This window comes from Petaurus breviceps, unplaced genomic scaffold (genome assembly GCF_028583685.1).
Source record: "Petaurus breviceps papuanus isolate PSGF00001 unplaced genomic scaffold, PetGlider_PUasm1.0 379, whole genome shotgun sequence".
NCBI lineage: Eukaryota > Metazoa > Chordata > Mammalia > Diprotodontia > Petauridae > Petaurus > Petaurus breviceps.
The window spans coordinates 3,971,293-3,991,530 of record NW_027186303.1 but is presented as its reverse complement, the minus strand read 5'-3'; the positions used below and the strand labels follow the sequence as shown (position 1 = coordinate 3,991,530).

General features: G+C 35.4%; 1 protein-coding gene across 2 annotated transcripts in view; it reads right to left on the bottom strand.

Annotated features, from left to right (window-relative positions):
• Positions 1 to 20,238, bottom strand: part of LRRK2 (leucine rich repeat kinase 2) — a 244,910-nt gene that overhangs the window by 92,018 nt on the left and 132,654 nt on the right. For both annotated transcript variants that reach the window (XM_069099462.1, XM_069099463.1), the window contains exons 27-30: positions 13,276 to 13,462; positions 10,751 to 10,932; positions 6,597 to 6,826; positions 4,943 to 5,070 (exon numbers count right to left, since the gene is read on the bottom strand). In XM_069099462.1, the coding sequence (XP_068955563.1) occupies positions 4,943 to 5,070; positions 6,597 to 6,826; positions 10,751 to 10,932; positions 13,276 to 13,462 (727 nt within the window). The remainder of the gene's footprint in view (positions 1 to 4,942; positions 5,071 to 6,596; positions 6,827 to 10,750; positions 10,933 to 13,275; positions 13,463 to 20,238) is intronic.

Here is a 20,238-nt window from a genome sequence, read left to right as displayed (position 1 = left end):
TTTTCATGTTTCTCTTGATTCTTGTATTTGAAAGTCAAATTTTCTACTCAGCTCTGGTCTTTTCATCAAGAATACTTGAAAGTCATCTATTTTATTGAATATCCATTTTTTTCCCCTTTAGTATTATACTCAGTTTTCCTGGGTAGGTGATTCTTGGTTTTAATACTAGCTCCTCTGACTTCTGGAATATCATATTCCAAGTCCTCTAATCCCTTAATGTAGAAGCTGCTAGATCTTGCGTTATCCTGTCTTTCCATAATTCTCAATTGTTTCTTTCTGGTTGCTAGCAATACTTTCTCATTGACCTGGGAACTCTGGAATTTGGTTACAATATTCCTAGGAGTTTTCCTTTTGGGATCTCTTTCAAGAGGTGATTGGTGAATTATTTTCTTTAGTGAGTTTTTGGACCTCCTTTTTCATTTGGCCAATTCTGCTTTTAAAGGCATTCTTCTCCTCATTTGGCTTTTTGGACCTCTTCTGCCATTTGGGTTTGTCTATTTTTTAAGGTATTCTTTTCTTCAGTATTTTTGGAGGTCTCCTTCAGCAAGCCATTGACTTGTTTTTCATGATTTTCTTGCATCACTCATTTCTCTTCCCAATTTTTCCTCTACTTATTTTACTTGATTTTCAAAATCCTTTTTGAGTTCTTCTATGGCCTATAATCAATTCATATTTTTCTTAGAGGCTTCTGATGTAGGAGCTCCGACTTTGTTGCCTTCTTTTGGCTCTATGTTTTGATTTTCTTTGTCACCAAAGTAAGATTCTATAGTCTAAGTTTTTTTTCATCCTCCTTGCTCATCTTCCCAGTCAAATACTTGATTTTCTAACTCTTTGTCAAGGTAGTACTCTAGTTCCAGTGGGGGTGGGTGTACTTTCCCAGGTTTCAAGGGTTTTGTACAGTTGTTTTCAGAGATACTTCTGGGGACCAGTAAATTTTCAGCTTTTCCAAGGTGATATGTTCAAAGGAGAGGTGTTTACTCCTCTCCTGGCCTATGCTCTGGTCTGTGACTGAACACAAGCACTCTTTTCTGCCTTGGAACTGAGAGGAAGATTCCCCCTCCATGCACCACAAACTCTACCACACCAGCACTCCTGACCCCAGGATCACCACCTAGGACTGAGACCCAGATCCAAGTGCCACAAAGCAAGAGAATCTTGCCTTGGCACCAGCAAATAGATCCCTACAATTGCCTTCTGATCAGCCACTCAATTCACACACATTCTGTGAACCAGGAGCTCTGGAAGGTGCTGCTGCTGCTGCTAATGCTACTGCTGCCACCTCCACTACCCCAGGGCTGACATCAGATTGCATTCCCCTTTCACCCAGGTCCTGCAGAGTTTTCCCACTGACTTTCTGTCCTGTCTTAGGTCTTTGTGGGGTTAGAAGTCTAGAAACTGCCATAGCTGCCAGTGATTCAAGTTCCTGGAGACCTGCACTGGCACTCTGTGTACTGGCAAGGCCCAGTCCATTGTGATAGACTCTGTCGACCTTCGAGGATGTCTTGGGCTAGAGATGTCTGTCATTCTGTGGGTTGTTTAGCTCTAGAATTTGTTTAGAGTAGTTTTTTACTGGTATTTGGAGGGGTTTGGGGGAGAACTCAAGCAGTTCCCTGCTTTTATTCCACCATCTTGGCTCTGCCTTACAAGACCTTCTTTTTTCCCACTTTTCAATTTTTCCTCCCTCTTCTTCTTCACCTGCTCCCTTGTAAAAGCATCTTTTTCTTTCACCACAAGGTCATCACTTTCTTCTCACTCTTTTCCTTCTATTTGACTACTCCATTCTTTCCTTCATTATGATGTTAAGGTTTTTGTATCCTATCATATTCTTCTGGGAGACCTTTAAATTGTCTCTAGGTATCATGTCTTTTTTTTGGAGGGCAATTGGAGTTAAGTGACTTGCCCAAGGTCACATGGCTAGTTTTTGTATTAGGTGTTTGAGGCCAGATTTGAACTCAGGTCCTCCTGACTGCAGGACCAGTGTTCTATTCACTACACCACCTCACCACCCCTAGGCATCATGTCTTTGAGAACACTATGTTTCATCTGTATGGCGAACATATTTTCTTTTATTGCTGCTTTTCCCTTCTCTCCTTCTAGACTGTCCTGCCTTCACTTTTATACATTTGCATTCCCAAACCATTGTTCTCTCTTTTGTTACTTTGGTGAGGGTTGCCATTGTAGATCACAGGTTTCTATTCTGCCCATTAATTTTGCTGTATAGGACATAAATTCTGTTTTCTTACTTCTCAATTCCCTTTTGAACCACTCAGGAATAATGTATCGTGATTCCATGTTTTCATCATATTCCCCAGGGTCTTCTGTCTCAACTTTGGATCATTTCCCTTTATTTTGCAGTATTTATTTATAATGCCTGAACTTGTTTACTTCATCTGAAAGTTGTATTTCCTTGTCAATTTTTTCCCTGAAAATTTATTTATTTATGTTCAAGGTCTTTAAGTTTTCTTATTCCTGAGATCTTTGGTAATTTCTGGGCTTTTCCTCCCTGGTTTTCCTCTATTCCCTTTCTTACTTTCTCCTTTCTGATAGTGGTTTCCTTGGGGTCTGGATCTCAAAGTATCTCAGCTTCTTTCCATGATAAGCAATTCATGATTCACTAAGCTAGTTTCTCTGTCCCAAGTGACTTTTCAGTGTTCTGAACTGGGCAAAATGAAGCCTTTAACTATTAGAAATTCACAGCAGCTAGCAGTGGGTAAAGGGAGAAGTTAGTAAAGTTGCCTAAAAAAAAAAAAGAAAAAGAATTCCTCTTCTCACAGGCTATCCGAGAGGAAATAGCTAGTTTTCTGATAATCCAATCTAAACACTTTTAACCTCATACTTGAAATAGTAGATGACAGCATAGGATCGATAATGCAGAAGATGTGACAGCTTCAAACAACTAGCTGTGCAACTTTGGGCAAGTCAACGAACCTCTGTTGCCTAAGTTTTCTCATCTGTAAAATAGGTATAATAATAGCATCTATCTCCCAAGGTTGTTGTCCTGATAAAATGGGTTATCCATAAGAGCTATGTAAATGATAGCTACTATTTGCATACTCAGCATTTAGTGGAGTGCTTTAAATAAGGGATGCATTTAATAATGTTGAACTGAATTGTAATTTCTAGAAGACTATTGTTCTCCTTCTAGCAAAAACTGAGGAAATTTTGGTCAACCCCAGAGAATAATTTCTATGTCATTTCTTTTTCTCTTCAAATAGCTGATAATATTTTTTAAGCCTATGCACAGGTACTGTCCAGGAGTAGATGAAAGTCCAATTTATCTGGGTCACAGATAATATTGAGGATAAATATAACTTTTCCCCCTCTGTTTTACTGAATGATCTTCACTAGTATCTATGGTAAAAACAAAAAATCATCTGGAGATAAACTTTTTTTTTTGCTTTTTGGATTGCAATTGGGGTTAAGTGACTTGCCCAAGGTCACACAGCTAGTTTTTGTATTAAGTGTCTGAGGCCACATTTGAACTCAGGTCCTCCTGACTCCAGGGCTGGTGCTCTATTCACTGTACCACCTAGCCACCCGAGATCAAACTTTTGATGATTAATCTCTCCACACAGACATATACATACAAGTTTGTTACTGGGACCACAGCTGAAACTTTTCCAGCTTGGTAAAAACCACCTAGGTCTTAAGAACCTATGTGTCACCTATATGCCATGATGAGAAATTAATTAGTAATTTAGTGAAATCATAATATTAATAATTATTATTATGTTTGGCACCAGGCTTTTAAAACATGATAATATTTTAGTTATGCATTAGATTCTTCTGAAAGATTTCATAAATTCCTAAGAATACATTTTAGCTTTGGTATAAAAAAGAAACATCTCTGAATGAACAAGGAAAATATCAGAGTAACTAATCATCTATATTTTTACTTTTTCACCAAGGCCTATGAATCAAAATTTTATAAGAAATTGTTCTAACACCTCATTTACCTGAAGAAAATTCACCTGACAAACTCAATTATCTAGAACATAGCAGAAAACCAAGAAGTACCCAAAATACTCACCACAATCAAAACAGTCATCACAAAGTCAATGCATTTATGCACTTATTCTTATTTAAGACACAGAACAATAATTTAAAAACACAATATAATATACAATTTTAATAATGAAAATTCTTGGTCATCAAGAAAATTTTAAACTATTTTAGTATGCTCCATGTAACAAAGCATAATATATAGATATACAAATATTTAGTATGTATGTATGTATGCATTAATTAATTTACTTATTTATTTAGAAACACTTTTATAAAAATAGTTCATATAAAATAGCACTGCTACCTATAAAGGAGTGATCTTCAATTATATAGAAAATTCCTCTCTATCCATGTTTCCTATCACTATTGAATAAATCAGATGTTAACTAGACTACACAGTTAATTATTAAGAGAGTTTATGCTCACAGAATGTTTATTAAAAGGTAATATTTAGAACTTGGTGTTCATTTTGTAGATGAGGGATTCTAAAGAAGACTGAGGATAGTCTTCTTTAGTCTTTAGTCTTATCTGAGGATAGATTTTGGGAGGGGGAGTGTCCCAGAGACATCATGTTACTGAATTATTTAGAAAATCTACCAAAGGGGCAACTAGGTGGCACAGTGAATAGATCACTGGCCCTGGAGTCAGGAGGACCTGAGTTCAAATCTGGCCTCAGACATTTAACATATACTAGCCATGTGACCTTGGGCAAGTCGCTTAACCCCAATTGCCCTGCCTTCCCCCCTCCAAAAAAGCAAAAAAAAAAAAAAATCTAACAAGGCAAATGATATATATGTTGTTTTGTTATATTAACCTTTAAAATGTATTGATTCACAAAGAGACAACAGAAATTAACTGCTTTAAACGAATTTACTTAATACCAAATTATTTAGAAATTTAAAAGAAATTATTTTAAATTCCTAATTATTAAATTCACCTTTATGTTGAAGAGCCAGGGCTTCATAGCATCTATTTCGGTGTGTCCTTTGCTGAGATCATAAACAGCAAGATATAATGCCCGTTGTGTCATGAAGTGAGGGTGAGCACTGTAGAACTCTTCTCGTCCTAAATGAAAAAGTACAAGTTTTCCATGCCTGTAAACCACAGGTAACCATGTATTTCTGATATAATAATGATTGCTTTTTGACAAAATGTGATTTTGGTGGTGTGGATACTCCCCCTCACTGACATAAGCCACAACAGGTGTTCATGAGATATCGAAACCCAATTAGAAATTTCAAGAGATTATCTTAGAATAAACAACTGGAAAAGAATGTAAAGACCACCTAATTCTACCCCCTCATGATCCAGATAAGGAAAGTGAAGCCCCTAAAGGTTAAGTGACTTGCCAAAGTTCACAAGAATGACAAAAACATTCTCAGATTCCAAATCCAGTGTTTTTTCTCTAAGCCCACCTTTTCTCTCTACCATGTCATATGGCCACTTTAAAAACTTGATTTCAGGGGTGGCTAGGTGGCGCAGTGAGTAAAGTGCCGGCCCCAGAGTCAGGAGGACGCGAGTTTGGTTCCGGCCTCAGACACTTAACACCCACATGAAAAAACTAGCCGTGTAACCTTGGGCAAGTAACTTAACCCCAATTGCCCTCCAAAAGGCAAAAAAAAAAAAAAAACACGATTTCAAAAGAAGAAAACTAATTTACTAAAATTTTTTTAAGATAGAAGAAAATAGGGATCCATAGGTTAAATGTTAAATGACTTGTCTAACATTACAAGTAAGAGTGAGAGCCATGAAGTATATCATCAGTTCATTTTTGACACATTTCCAGTCTGGTTGCCTACCAAATTTATAGTTTCACTGACATAGGCTTCAAAAACAGAAAGTCACATCTATGCCAAGATGAGGCAACATCTGGCAGGACAAATTGACCATGAAAATTAATTGCCATTTTAAAAAGAGAAATAGTTGCCTTTAAATTAAGGATTCCAGGAATGTATCCCAGAGTATAGCCTGTGTGATTTGATTCTGAGAATTCCACCATTCACACCCCCACCTTTTGCCAGCTACTCTCCAAATCACTACTACCTCTATTCTAGCAGCTAAGGCACAACTGGTAGAGCTGAGGAAGAGGCAAGAGTCCTAGGATTCTTCCTCTTCCCACCATCAGTGCTATTTCATGTGCTTTGAGAAATAATAAATGGTTTTCCAAATTCTGTACTCTGAATTCTCTTCATCATATCATGGATCTGTGATTTCATTGGTATATACACTTACCTCCAAAACTACAACTGACAATTCCTCTACAACTTACAGAACTTAGGGAGTTGCTAAAAACAAAAAGACTACAACCAATACATTTTCCAAATTTATTTAGAGTGCTTCTCAGATGACATACAAACAATCCATCATTAAACCCATAGTCAAAACCTTGCTGGTTTAGTAGAATCTACTAGAATTTTTCATCCTATCAATCCAACCTTCAAGAAAACAGAGCAATTCACATATCCAATGTCATGATAAGCAGTCAAAAATGTTTAGCAAACATTGTTAACAACTTGATAATAATATCAAAAGGTTTATATAATTAATTAGTAAATGCTGAACTAAATGAAACATTCTTTTGAAATGGATACCTGAAAAATCCCAGACATTTAGGATCAGCTCTTTCTTCCCTTTGTTCCTTAGCTGGATAGACCAGTCTTTTACATCTATGCCTATTGTAGTATTTGGGGTGCTCAAATCTGTTCTTTTATATTTCATTAACTGTTGCAACAACGTAGTTTTTCCACTGCCAGTATTTCCCACAACCATAAGTTTCATTCGATTATAGGGCACTGCCTTCTTCAACCTCTGTTGAAGGAACCTGTCATTTCAAAGAAAAACAACACACTACTATAGCACTGTCATTGCAATTAATATTTATAAGGCATTATTTTTGCCATATAATTTCAACTTCTGAATAATTTGAAGATAGCAATTAGTACAGTCTGCATTTCAGAGAACACCTCTTATTTATTTTCAGAAAATAACAGGTTTTTTTTGACACTTTCATGTTTTGAAAAATGGACATTTTCAATGTTATGATTACTCTCTTCACCAGTGCTAACAGTAACTCCTCCACAATTCATGATGTGCTCTAGCTACAAAGAGCATTTGTTAAGCATTTACTGTCAGACACTATGTTAAGAACTAGAGCAAAGAAAGGAAAAATATGGTCCCTTGTCCCCAGAGAGTTCACATTTTAATGGAGGAAATAGCATGCAAACAACCATATGGAAAGTAATCTCAGTTAATGCATAATAAGCAATATGAAGAGAGGAAAAAAAGAAGAAAAATGGTAAGGGCTTTTAACAAAAATCTGAGTCTTGAAGTAAGCAGGTGAAGTAGGTGAAGAGGAAAAAGAACATTCCTGGCCTGGGGAAAAGGCATAGAGTTAGAAGCTAGAGTATCTTGTTTGAGGAAGGGAAAAAGATAAGTGTTGGATATTAAGAATATTTAGGGGGCAGCTAGGTGGTACAGTGAATAGAGCACTGACCCTGGAGTCAGGAGGACCTGAGTTCAAATCCAGCCTCAGACACTTAACACTAGCCATGTGACCTTGGGCAAATCATTTAACCACAATTGCCCCTCCAAAAAAAAAAAAAAGAATATTTAGAAGGGAGTAAAGTATAAGCAGAAAGGTAAGAAGGGGACAAAATGTGATGGACTTTAAAAAGAAAAAGGATTTATATTTTGTTTTAGAGGTAATAGGGAGTTACTGGACATGATCATGGCTGTATTTTAGGAAGACCACTTTGATGGCTAAATGGAAGATGAACCGGAGAAGAGATTTGAGGTAAGGAGACCAAGCAGCAGACTACTGCAATAACCTAAGTATGAAGTGATGATACTCCAAAGTAGCAACCACATGAGGGTAAATGAGTAAGTATAACAAGAGATGTTGCAAAGGTAGAAATGGAAGACCCTGGTAAAAGAATGAACATATGGGTTGATTTGAAGTGAGAAATCTGTACAACAGTAAAGTTGTGAGACTTGGGTTAGGAGACTAGAGTGTCTTTAACAGTAACAGAGAAATTTGAAGGCAGGGTTTGGAGAAAAGATAAGGTAGTTCTCTTTTGAATATACTGAACATAGATGACCAATAGGTAGTTGGTGACATGAAACTGGAGATTAGGAGAGGAGCTAAAAACTTTTTCACATTTTGGTGATAAGCCTTTTCACATTTAACAAGACTGGTCCACAGAATATAGAAAAACAGTCTATACTCAAAAACTCTTCAATCTGATGAGACCTACTACAGCCTGTACTCTTTTAACATAGTCTTTAAAAATTCAGAGTACATATATGTATATACACCCATGCACACACACGTACACACATACATATGTAAAAATAAGGCATGAAAGTATGATTTTAGGGGAGGAATTATTTTAATATTGCTAATGTAATAAATTAAAGAAATATAAATATACATTTATATTATCACTATGGAAGTCACTTTAATATATTCATTTACACAAAAATTTATTAAAGGCCTGCTGAGTACAAGGTGCGAGACTTTGCCCCAGGGCTAGAATGTCAAGAACAAGAATATAGCGTTCTACCTGAGGAAACAACAGGTATACAGGTAAAAAGGAATAGGGACTAAACCTGTAATTACATTCATACAAGGAACTTCCAGGTAAAAGAACTCCCTCAATAATGCAACTTAGCACCTTCTCTGAAAGCTATAGTCTTTGAGAGGCGTCTAGAGCACTGAGTGGTTATGTGACTTGCCCAAGGTTGCGCAATCAGGATGTGGGACCTGAATCCAGACATATTTGGTTCTGAAGTCAACTCTCTATCCATTATATTTCACTGCCTCACTTACACAGAAAAATACACTACATAAAAGTGTATATATGTAAGTATGAATAAAACATAAAATAATTGGGAGATGGCAAAAAAACTAGAATAATCAAAAAATGACTCTTGTAGATGGCCCTTCATCTGAACTTTCAAGGAAGCTAGGGATTTTTTCAAGCTTCAAGATGAGCAAAGAGAACATTCCAGGAATGAGGGACACTCCATATTTTATAGAATTAATACACATTAATTTTTTAAGATGTATGTTAATTGGAGTTCCTATTTTAGTCTAGAGGCAAAGAGGATTCACTAAAACTTCTTGAATAGGAGAGTAACATTATCAGATCATGGAGACTGATGATGAATTGTAAAGGAAAGAGTTCTTTGGAAAGGTGAGAAATGATGGTTGTGGTGTTAGTAGGGAAACGTTTTGGGAATGGAATCAGCAAGATCTGGCAATTAATTATATATGGTAGGTGGGAGAAAGTGAAGAGTCAAGGGTAGCCTTGAGGTTGCAAACCAAGGTGATGAGAAGGATGACACACACAAAAAATTAGGGAAGATAGGAAGTCAAGTGGATTTAGGGGGAAAGATAACTAGTTACACCTTAGACTTGTTGAGTTTGAGAAACCTAAGGGACATCTAAGCACTAATGTCTAGCAGGCAGTTATTGATAGAAACCTGCAATTCAACAGAAAGATCAAGTCTTATATTCCCATGGCTATAAGTTTATTTCTGTGAAATAATAATGATGAACACTGAAACCAATGGAGACCCTTTCAAGAAAAGTGAGTTTTCAGAATTCATTGTCAATTGATTTTCCATGTTAACATGATTCACAATAATGTCAAAATGTATGCATACTACATAAATATAAAATATATGCAGTAACTTGATTAAGCAGAACTAAACCACCTTTACTATAGCAGTAGCTTTTATGTGACATACTTTCTATACATGTTCAAATTGAAATGTTTAGAGCAATTTAAATTTTTAGTTGATAACTAGATTAGAATTGGATTCTAATGGATATTTCTTGGCAAATTTTCAAATGAACATAAGTCAGATCGAAAGACATGCAACACTGTTTTTCTTGTTTTTCTGATGACTCAATGGAATCACAGGCATTTTTATTCAATCAAAAATAACCTTAAGAATCAGGCTCAGTGAGAGTGGGCATAAGGCATCCTATTTATTTCAGTTTAGCATGGTAATAAAAGACTTATACCAGTTACTCAACATTATAGTATAGCGGAAAATGTCATAATGCTCTACTTTAAAATGTAATACATTTATAAAAGTTTAAATTTTTTAATAATACATTTCTTTTAGAGAACCTTTCTGAAAGAAGATGGGAAAGCTTCTAACTCTAAGAAGCATTGTAAGATGAGTTATTCACTCAACTCTCCAGAAGTAGAGTAACTGATTATTAATCAAAAAACTGACTGATTAAAGTGTGGAACTTGAACAAAAAAAAAGCACTCTAAAAATATACTTTGACTAAATTAAGTACAGTAAGAGAATGCACCAGGCTGTAACAATGTGATATATTTCTTTGTTATAGTAAAATTCTTGTTAGTTTAATAAAGAATTCATTTCATAGAAAAAGCATAATGCAGTACAAAAGCACGTTATGTGCCATATTCCTCATATCATAACAAATGTCAGATCAGTTCCACATTGTTTTAACCAGGAACCACCTAGAGGCAGCTATCTGAATTAGAGGCAATAGTGACTAGAAGTAAATTAGACCACTCTTTGAAACCTATCTTTGCTGACCAAAATCTACTAGGCAAAAGCAAATAGCATAAAAACAAAAGCACACTAAAACTATACGGTGGTTCTCAAGTGCATTCTATTTCATAAGTCAAAGACAGAGCAAAATCACAGGCTGAAGGAGAAGGACATTAGAGTGAAAATAATTGAAAATAAAATATCTAACCTTATGATGTCTCTGGCCTTGCATCCTATATGCTTAAAATCGAAATTAAGATGCAATTCATCCAAAGGAAGGTCCCAGATTTTAGTTAATTTCCCCATTTCATTAGGAAAGGATCTCAGCTCCAAATTGTAACTCACATCAAGAGATGTCAAATTTTCAAGAAAACCAATTTCAGGAGGAATCTTGATGAAATTTTAAAAAAGAATTGGATAAAATGTTTGTAAAAGACATTTCATAAAGATTTAAGTAGAACTGCATAATATGAAGAATTAGGGAAACTAGAAGAGTCTTCAAAGTTAATTAATCTATTCCACCTGTCACTTCAGCAGAACAAATTATCAAAACTTTCTAAAATTTTCCAAAGATTTTTCATTTTGTTAGTTACAAGTTATTTATCATAAATATATTGCCAAAAGAGTAACATGATGTTGTCTTTTGCTTCTCACAATATTTTCTTTTGAAATTTAACCTTCCTTGATAACATATTTTATTATCACAACCTTAGATATCAGAAAGTTCATCTTGCTGCATAAGCTAAATTCTATCAATTGTGTGTTCATTTCCTTGCATTATTTTCTTTAGCAAAACTGGTAGAAATCTACTCACCACTACCTAATAGCAACACTTAATACTCTTGAGTCTTCTATTAAGTTTCTCATCCTCTCACATTAAATGACATTATAACTTTAAACCATTTCTAAATGTGAGATACGTATTTCTTCTAATATAAGGAACACCCATTGTAGGAACTGTACATTAAAACAGATCACAACTAGATAATGACCTACTGGTTAAATCCTAGAAAAGGTATCTGGAGGACCTAAGAGTTTAAATGACTTTCCTAAATTTTACAGAATAGTAAGGATCAGGGAAAGGATTTGAACATGTCTTCCTGACTCTACTTTTCAACTTTATTTTTTAAAGCAGAAATATCAATAGTTTTAACCAATTTAACTGTTTAAAATCAACTCCTTAATGATCTCTAATTGTCAAAATCTTGTTCAAATTACAAGGTATAATAGCAAAATACTCAATAGATGTATAAGGCTTTGACAAACAATAGTTTTTATTTTAAAAATAGTCATTCAAAGGACTTTCTATAACATAATTTAAAACATTTGCTTAAAACAAAATGGTGGTAATTTCAAAATGAAGAAATATTAGAATTTTTCTAGAACAAACAAGGTAGAGGCTTTCCTCATAATTACTGTATTTGACATTGTTCTAGAAATGCTAGCTATAGCAGTAAGAAAAAAAGAACAAAACTAAATTTAAAAATATTCATCAAGGGACAGAATTACTCCTGTGTTTGACATAATGGTTTGCTTAAAAAAAACATAGGAATAAACAACAAAGGAATTAAGGTGATTTTGACATTAGCAAAGCAACAGGATATATGACAAACACATATAAAATCTATACAGTATCAGAAAGAAATAAGAATAAGGGAAATTACATTGTAGATAATTACAAAATAGCTAAAATATCTGAGTTAACCTACCAAAATTTATAGGGGATTTATATAATTATAACTCAAAATATTTCAGACATGAAGGGAGAAAAATAACTGGATATTTACTACTTGTGGTTGAGCTATAACAACATAACATAAATTATCATATAGATGTCATGTTATACAAATAAAATTATAAAGGAGATCTTTTTATAGAATCAAATAAAATAATGAATTCACTTGGAAAAGGGAAAGGTTTAAAATCTTAAAAGAAATAAGAAAAAGTATAAATGAAGGAGATGGAATTATAAGCCCTCAAACTATTACAAAGCAGGGATCAACAAAACATTTTAAGCCTAGAGGAAGTAAAATCCAGGGGACAATAAACAATAGTGGTTGAGTATATGAAGGGCTTTTGAAGGAAAGAAAGTTAGTTTTGTTATACCTGGATCCTGAGGGACAACAAGTGGAAGTTTTGGAAAACCAAATTTAGGCTACATATAAGATATGAGCTATCCAATGGTAAAATGTAGTTTTGTAGAAGGTGATGGAGTCTCCCTCAAACAAGTCTTAAAATAAAAGGCTAGATGACATTTCTTGTCAATGTTTTAGGGGAAATTTCTGTTACAGGTATGAATTGGATAAGATGATCTATGAGCTTCCTATCACCTCTTGGATTATGTGATTCTATAGTATGAAGAGCACAGCATAATCTGCTAAAAGACTATTCCATTTTAGGGCTAATATTACTCAAAAAAAGCAACATTTAAAAGGGGAATTAAGTGGTGCAGTGGATAGAGCAGTTGCGTCTGGAGTCAAGAAAACCCAAGTTCAAATATGGCCTCAAAGACTAATTAGGTGTGTGACCCTGGGCAAGTCACTTAGCCCTGTTTACCTCAGGTTCCTCATCTGTAAAATAAGCTGAAGGGAAACAGTAAACCACTTCAGTATCTTTACCAAGAAAACCCCATGAACAACAAAAAGCAAATTTAAGAATTCTGAATTATTATAGTACAAATTATGGCAGCATATTTAAAATAACAAACATTTTTGTCATAAAATGATCTTTTACCTCCTTTAATTTATTATGTGACAAGTGTAGCTTCTCCATCCGTGACCACGTATATGCTTTTTCACTTAAGTCCAAAATGCTGATCTGATTATGATTAAACAAAAGCTCCCGTAAGTTTAATGATTTCCAGTGTGCAGGTCCAGGCAGGCTGTAAATTTCATTGCTGCTCAAATCTAATGACCGCAAACTGAAAGTGACAAAAGACCAGATTAAAGATACAAGTCATAATTTGTACATGTTTATAAAAACCATACTGCATTTTAAAAGCTATGGTACATTCCCACCAAAGAAAGCTCAAATATATATGTGTATATATATAATATACATATGTATGTATATATGTGTATATATGTTAACTGAGATAATACATAGAAAAACATTAGAAAGCACAGATGATAATCTAGCAAAGATATTTAAGTGAGTAATGAAATAAGCAGCAAAACTGAAGTCATGATTCTCTCATTTCAATTGTTTCTAGAGAAAGGATGGCCTCAGGATGAAGGGAAAGGACTAACATTTTTAAAATGTAAGCCATAGGGAGTAGCTAAATCAGCAGCGGCAGCAGCAGCTGCTGCTTCTGGAACTCTCAGCCACAGATGTTAAGAGGATCAAAGAACAGATCAGAAGATTACAGGGGTCTTTTTGCTAGCACTGAGCTCTGTCGGTGTGCCCATACTTGGATCTAGGTCGAGGCCCTGGGTGGCAATCCCAAGGTGAGGAGGAATACTATCATAGTAGAGCTTGCAGCCACAGTGGAGGGGGGAACCTCCTCATGGTTACAGGGCAAAGAAGAGTGCTTCTGGTCCCTCACAGATAAGAGCACAGACCAGGAGAGCACAAAACACCTCTCCTGACATCATACCACCTTGGGAGAACTGAAAACACAGATCCCTAGAAGTATCTATGAAAACAGCTGCACAAAATCCCTGAAAATTGGGACAATGTGCCTTCCATGACACAAGCAGAGCCTTATTTTAACAGACAGATAAAAGTCAAGGAATAGGCTGGGGAAATGAGCAAACAACAGAAAATACTAAATAACAAGGAGGTACAAAAGCTCATTGAAGAAAATAATTCCTTAAAAATTAAAATTGAGCAAATGGAAGCTAATGACTTTATGAGAAATCAAGAACCAATAAAACAAAACCAAAAGAATGAAAAAAATAGAAGACAACGTGAAATATCTCATTGGAAAAACAACTGACCTGGAAACTAGATCCAGGAGAGATCATTTTAAAATTATTGGACTACCTGAAAGATATGATGAAAAAAAGGGTCTAGATATCATCTTTCAAGAAATTATCAAGGAAAACTGCCTTGATATTCTAGAACCAAAATGTAAAATAGAAATGGAAAGAATCCACCAATAACATCCTGAAAGAGATACCAAAATTAAAATTTCCAGGAATATTATAGCCAAGTTCCAGAGCTTCCACATTAAGGAGAAATCAGCCAGAAAGAAACAATTCAAGTATGGTGGAGTCACAGTCAAAATAACACAAGATTTAGCAGCTTCTACATTAAAGGATCAGAAGGCATGGAATATGATATTCTGGAGGGCAAAGGAGTTACGATTACAACCAAGAATTACTTACCTAGAAAAACTGAGTATAATCCTTCAGGAGAAAAAATTGATATTCAGTGAAATAGAGGACTTATCAAGCATTCTTGATCAAAAGACCAGAACTGAATAGAATATCTGACTTTTAAATACAAGACTCAAGAGAAGCATAAAAAGGTAAACAGGAATGGGACATCATAAGGGACTTTATAAAGTTAAACTGTTTACATTCCTATATGGGGTGATGATATTTGTAACTCATGAGACCTTTCTCATTATTAGAGTAGTTAGAAGGAGTATATATAGACAAGAGGCACAGGTGTGAGTTGAATATGAAGGTATGATATCTAAAAAATATCTTATCCTAAAGGAAAGTATGAGGGGGAGGGAATAAGAGAAAGTGGCTGATAGAAGGGAGGTCTGATTGGGGGAGGAGCTAGGCAGAAGCAAAACACTTTTGAGGAGGGATAGGGTGAAAGGAAAGAGAACAGAATGAATAAGGCAGGGATAATTTGGAGAGAAATACAATTAGCAATGGTAACTGTGAAAAAAATTTTGAAGCAAGTTTTTCTGATAAAGGCCTCATTTCTAAAATACATAGAAAATGAAGTCAAATCTATAAAAATAAGAGCCATTTCCCAATTGATAAATAATCAAAAGATATGGTCAGTTTTCAGATGAAGTAATCAAAGCTATCTATAACCATATAAAAAATGTTCTAACTAACTACTGATTTGAGAAACTAAAACAATTCTGAGGTATTACTTATCCATTAGATTGGCTAATAGGACAGAAAAGGTAAATGACAAATGTTGGAAGGAACATGGCAAAAATGACACTTTAATGCACTGGTAGTAGAGCTGTGAACCAATTCAACCATTCTGTGGAGTAATTTGGAACTATGCCCAAAAGGCTATAAAACCACGTATACCCTTTGACCTAGCAAAACCACTACTAGGTCTGTATACCAAAAGAAATAAAATCAAAAAGGAAAAGAACATATGTACAAAAATATTTATAGCAATTCTTTTCTGGGAGTAAAGAATTAGAAATTAAGAGGATGACCATCAATTGGGGAATGGCTGAACAAGTTGTGGTGTGTGATTAAGATGCTCTCAAAAAAACCTGGAAAGACTGGCATGGGCTGATTCAAAGTAAAATGTACTGTTTTCAAAGTAATAGCAATATTGTAAGATGATCAGCTGTGAATGACTTCATTATTCTCAGAAACACAAGATAATTTTGAAGGACTTATGAAAAGTGCTATACAGCCCTAGAGAAAGAACTGGTAGTGTCTGAATACAGATTGAAGCATACTTTTTTAAATTTTATTTTTCATGAGCTTTTTTTGTCTAAGTTTTCTTTCACAATATGACTATTATGGATATTTTTGCCTGATTATACATGTATAATCTATATTGAACTACTTGCCTTCTCAATGAAGGAAAGGTGGGGAGGGAGGAAAAGAGAATTTGAAACTCAAAATTTTAAAAACGAATGGTAAAAAATTGTTTTTACATATAACTGGGGAAAAATAAAAATAAAATACTAAAAATTTGCATGTCATACATTTATGTATGAGAGATTTACTTCACAAAAATAATAATTACTTTCTTTCTTCTTCCCACTACCAGATGTCTTATCTACATTTCTCTTCTTTCTCACTGTTAATAGAGTCTATCAAGAGCCAAATCTGTGCATTTTGCTGTTTTGTTTGAAGCAAGAGAAACTGTTCTAGAGCAGTAATGTCAAACTCAAACAGGTCAAAAGTCCCACATTGCAGTCCTACATCAGTTTAGAAAATCACAAATTAACATTACCTACATTATTTTACATTTCTGTATTTATTTTGTTAAACATTTAGTTACATTGGTGAAAAAGACATGCATGCTTCAGGTTTAATACCTCTCTGCTAAAGGTCAAGGCAATTTAAGTTCCTTGCCTTTGCATCATATATGCTATTATTAATTCACCAATGCAAAATATCTACAAAGCAGCAAAGAAAGAAAATAAATGTAGAAAAATATATCCTTACATATGAGCCACAATTTGATTGATATTAAGATGACTTTTTAAAATATGTTGCTTTAATCAATTTGCTTTCTTGTATTTGTGAATTATTTTGGTTCTTTATTGGTGCCCTGAAGTGAATTATTTATGATTTGTCTAATTATATCAATCCAAATAATAAATACATGAATCTTTCCCTTATGGGATAAAAAAATATTTTTGCACACCTTAAACATATGTTATTTTTTAACCAAACCAACAGTAAACATAAACATTTCAATATGCAAAGAACAAAAACTAAAAGTTGTATTTGAAACCACAGTTTCAGCAAATTACCGTATTCATGTCCTCTTCTGATGTTTTTCATTTTAATCTGGTTATTTTTTGTATCTCTTACTGAAACACTTTTCCCCCCAATCTTTATCTTTACCTACTAATTCATCTCTCCCCACTCCCGCCCCAAAGGGACTCACTATTATGACTAAATAAGATATAGTCCAGCAAAACAATTCAAAACATTGGCCATGTCTGAAAATAGATACACCTATTAATTCTCCACTAAGTGGGTGGTATTCAGTGTCAACAGTCTTCTGACGTCATGACTGGTCATTGTATTTATTAGAGTTCTTCAGTCTTTCAAAATAAATTCCTTAATATTTGTCGCAAACTATCTAAGTTACTTCCCTAAAAGAAGTTCTACTACTCGCAAAAGGCCAAACTTGTATGTTCCCCCTGTAATATCACAATTATCTCTTAACAAATAGATTTATAAAGGTGGCATAATAAAAATAGTAGCTACAAAACATTATCACCCCAAAATTGAGTTACAGTCTCCCACAACTGCACACATTTTCTGTGGCAAGAGTGGACTCAAACTACAGATTCTTCATATAGCTCCATCCTGGGCACATCTCTGCTGGGCAAGTTCCTCCGTTGGACTTATTCCTCAGAACAATTTCTGATTGCCAAGATTGGTTCTTTTTGTTTTTTGCTCATTTGTTTTTTCTTGATATCTCTGCTACCAGAAGTCATACCCCTAGAAACTTCCTCAAGTGACTGTCTCATTGCATTGGAGTTTGAAGAATGTGTCTCTGTTCTTTCGACTGTGCTTGGAATTCCCTCAAACTGAGCCTCCAGGTGTGGCATGAGAAGCCCCGTTCTCATCTAATAAGTTCATTTTTAATATGCTATAGGGCAGAGAAGAAAATAAAAACACCTTCCTCACAGCCTGGCACACTGCTCAGAGGACCAGATTCTTCTTCCAGTGCTGCTCAAAATGGTGAACTATTTTATTTCACACCTTTCAAAGGTATGTCTAACAGTAGTTAACAGAGGAGGGGATCGAGGGAAGAATGGGGGTGAGATAAAATGGAAGAGAGAGTCCTTCCGGTCCTCCAGGCTCACAACCTAAGTGTCAGGCTCACCTCCTCACCCTCTTTTACCTTCCATACACAATCTGTTGCCAATATCTGATGACTTTCGTTTCTTAATATTTCTTATATATGTTCCCTTCTCTCTCTACCACTCCAATGCCCTGGTTATAGACTCTCATCAACCATTACAATAATCTGCTTGTTGGTTTCCCCACTTTAACTCCCTTCCAACTCCAGTCCATCTCAGCTGTCAAAATGATCTTTCTAAAGTGTGGGTCTGACCATGTGATCCCCCCTATTAAAGTTCAATGGCTTCCTCCTACCTCCAAGAACTAAGATAAAATCCTGCTGGGCATCCTAAACCCTTCATAACCTGGTCCCCCCCCTACCTTTGCTGTCTTCTTATATCTTATTCTGCAGAATAAGGTGTACTACTGAAGAGGTTACCCATAAAGAGGGTTAGGGTTGTTCTAGAGACCCAAAAATACCAACATGCCGGGTCCTCCCAAATGAATTCAACTCAAGTTTTCTCAGTCAAAGAAAGTAAAGTTCATTAAAAGTTTGCTTGTATTGGACACAGAGTAAGTCTGTACTAGGTCATTCTATGGTGCTCTCACATACATGAAGGGAAGATGGGATCTTATATACAGAAAGTTGTGGGAGGAATCTAGGGGTGGTCTAGAGGAGGAGTTTGGGGAGGGTCTTCAGGAGAAGTCAGATGAGGTCACTGAGTGATTAAGGGTGGGAAGTTGCTGGAGGCCACCTGGAGACTACAGACAAAGATGGACTAGCCCAGTTCAAGGGTGGATTGATAATTTTTTTTTAAAGCAATCAGGGTTAAGTAACTTGCTCAAGGTTACACTGCCAGTTATTTCTGGATGTGGTACTAAGTATCTGAGCCCGGATTTGATCCCCAGGTCATCCCCAGGTCATCCCGACACTGGAGCTGGTGCTCTTACTCGCTGAGCCACCTGGCCGCCCCATGGATTGATATTTTGATAGGCTCAAGGGTGAGAAGTAGATGGACAATGGAGGGCTAGGCTAGTAACAGAGGTCTGGGCCCAGTCACAATGTAAGGCTTATGGCCGCATGCAAATGCCTCATCAAATGGGACGATTTAATCAGAGTTCAAGGAGGGTTCCCAGAACCTGTACCTCAAGGACTTAAGGAGAGCTCAAGGGGATTTCCAGAGCCTGCACCTCATCCCTACCACAGACCCTGCAATCCAATGACACTGGTCTCCTTGCTATGCCTCAAACAAAAGACTCCATTTCCTGACACTGGGTAATTTTCCTGGTTCTTCTCCATACCTGGAATATTAACTCTCTTCATCTTTGCCTCCTTTCTTCCCTAGCTTCTTTCAAGCTCTAAAATCCACCCTTCTACAAGAAGCTCTTCTTAATCTGCCTGAAGGTTAGTTCCTTCTCTCTGAGACCAACGTCGATTTGTCCCGTATTTATCTTGTCTGTACATAGACATTTGTATGTTGTATCTCCCGTTACACTGTGAGCTCCCTGAGAGCAGGACAATCTTTTGTCTTTCTTTGTATTCCCAGATGCTTAGCATGGGTCAGACATGCAATATGCCTTAAAAAATTATTTTATCTAAAGACTGACTTAATTAAGTCAGAGCAGCATTCATACTTTGTAAAGGGGTCATACCTATTAACATCTTTTAACATAAAAATATTTCTAAGATGTTAATTTATTAACATTATTTAACTTCATAACCTCTGTTAGCTAATCTTTTATTTCTTCTACCAAATCAACTATAAAAGATAGGAAGGAAACAAAATGATTCTTCTCTTACACATTATTATAGCCATCCTGTAAACTGCTCTCATGGTTCTATTTCATTCACTCTACATCAGTTGTACAAATCTTCCCAGGTTTCTCTGAATTCATTGTAATTGTCATTTTTAACAGATCAATCTCTGTGGCATAGATAGATAATTAGATAGATAGATAGATAGATAGATAGATAGATAGATAGATAGATAGATAGATAGATAGATAGATA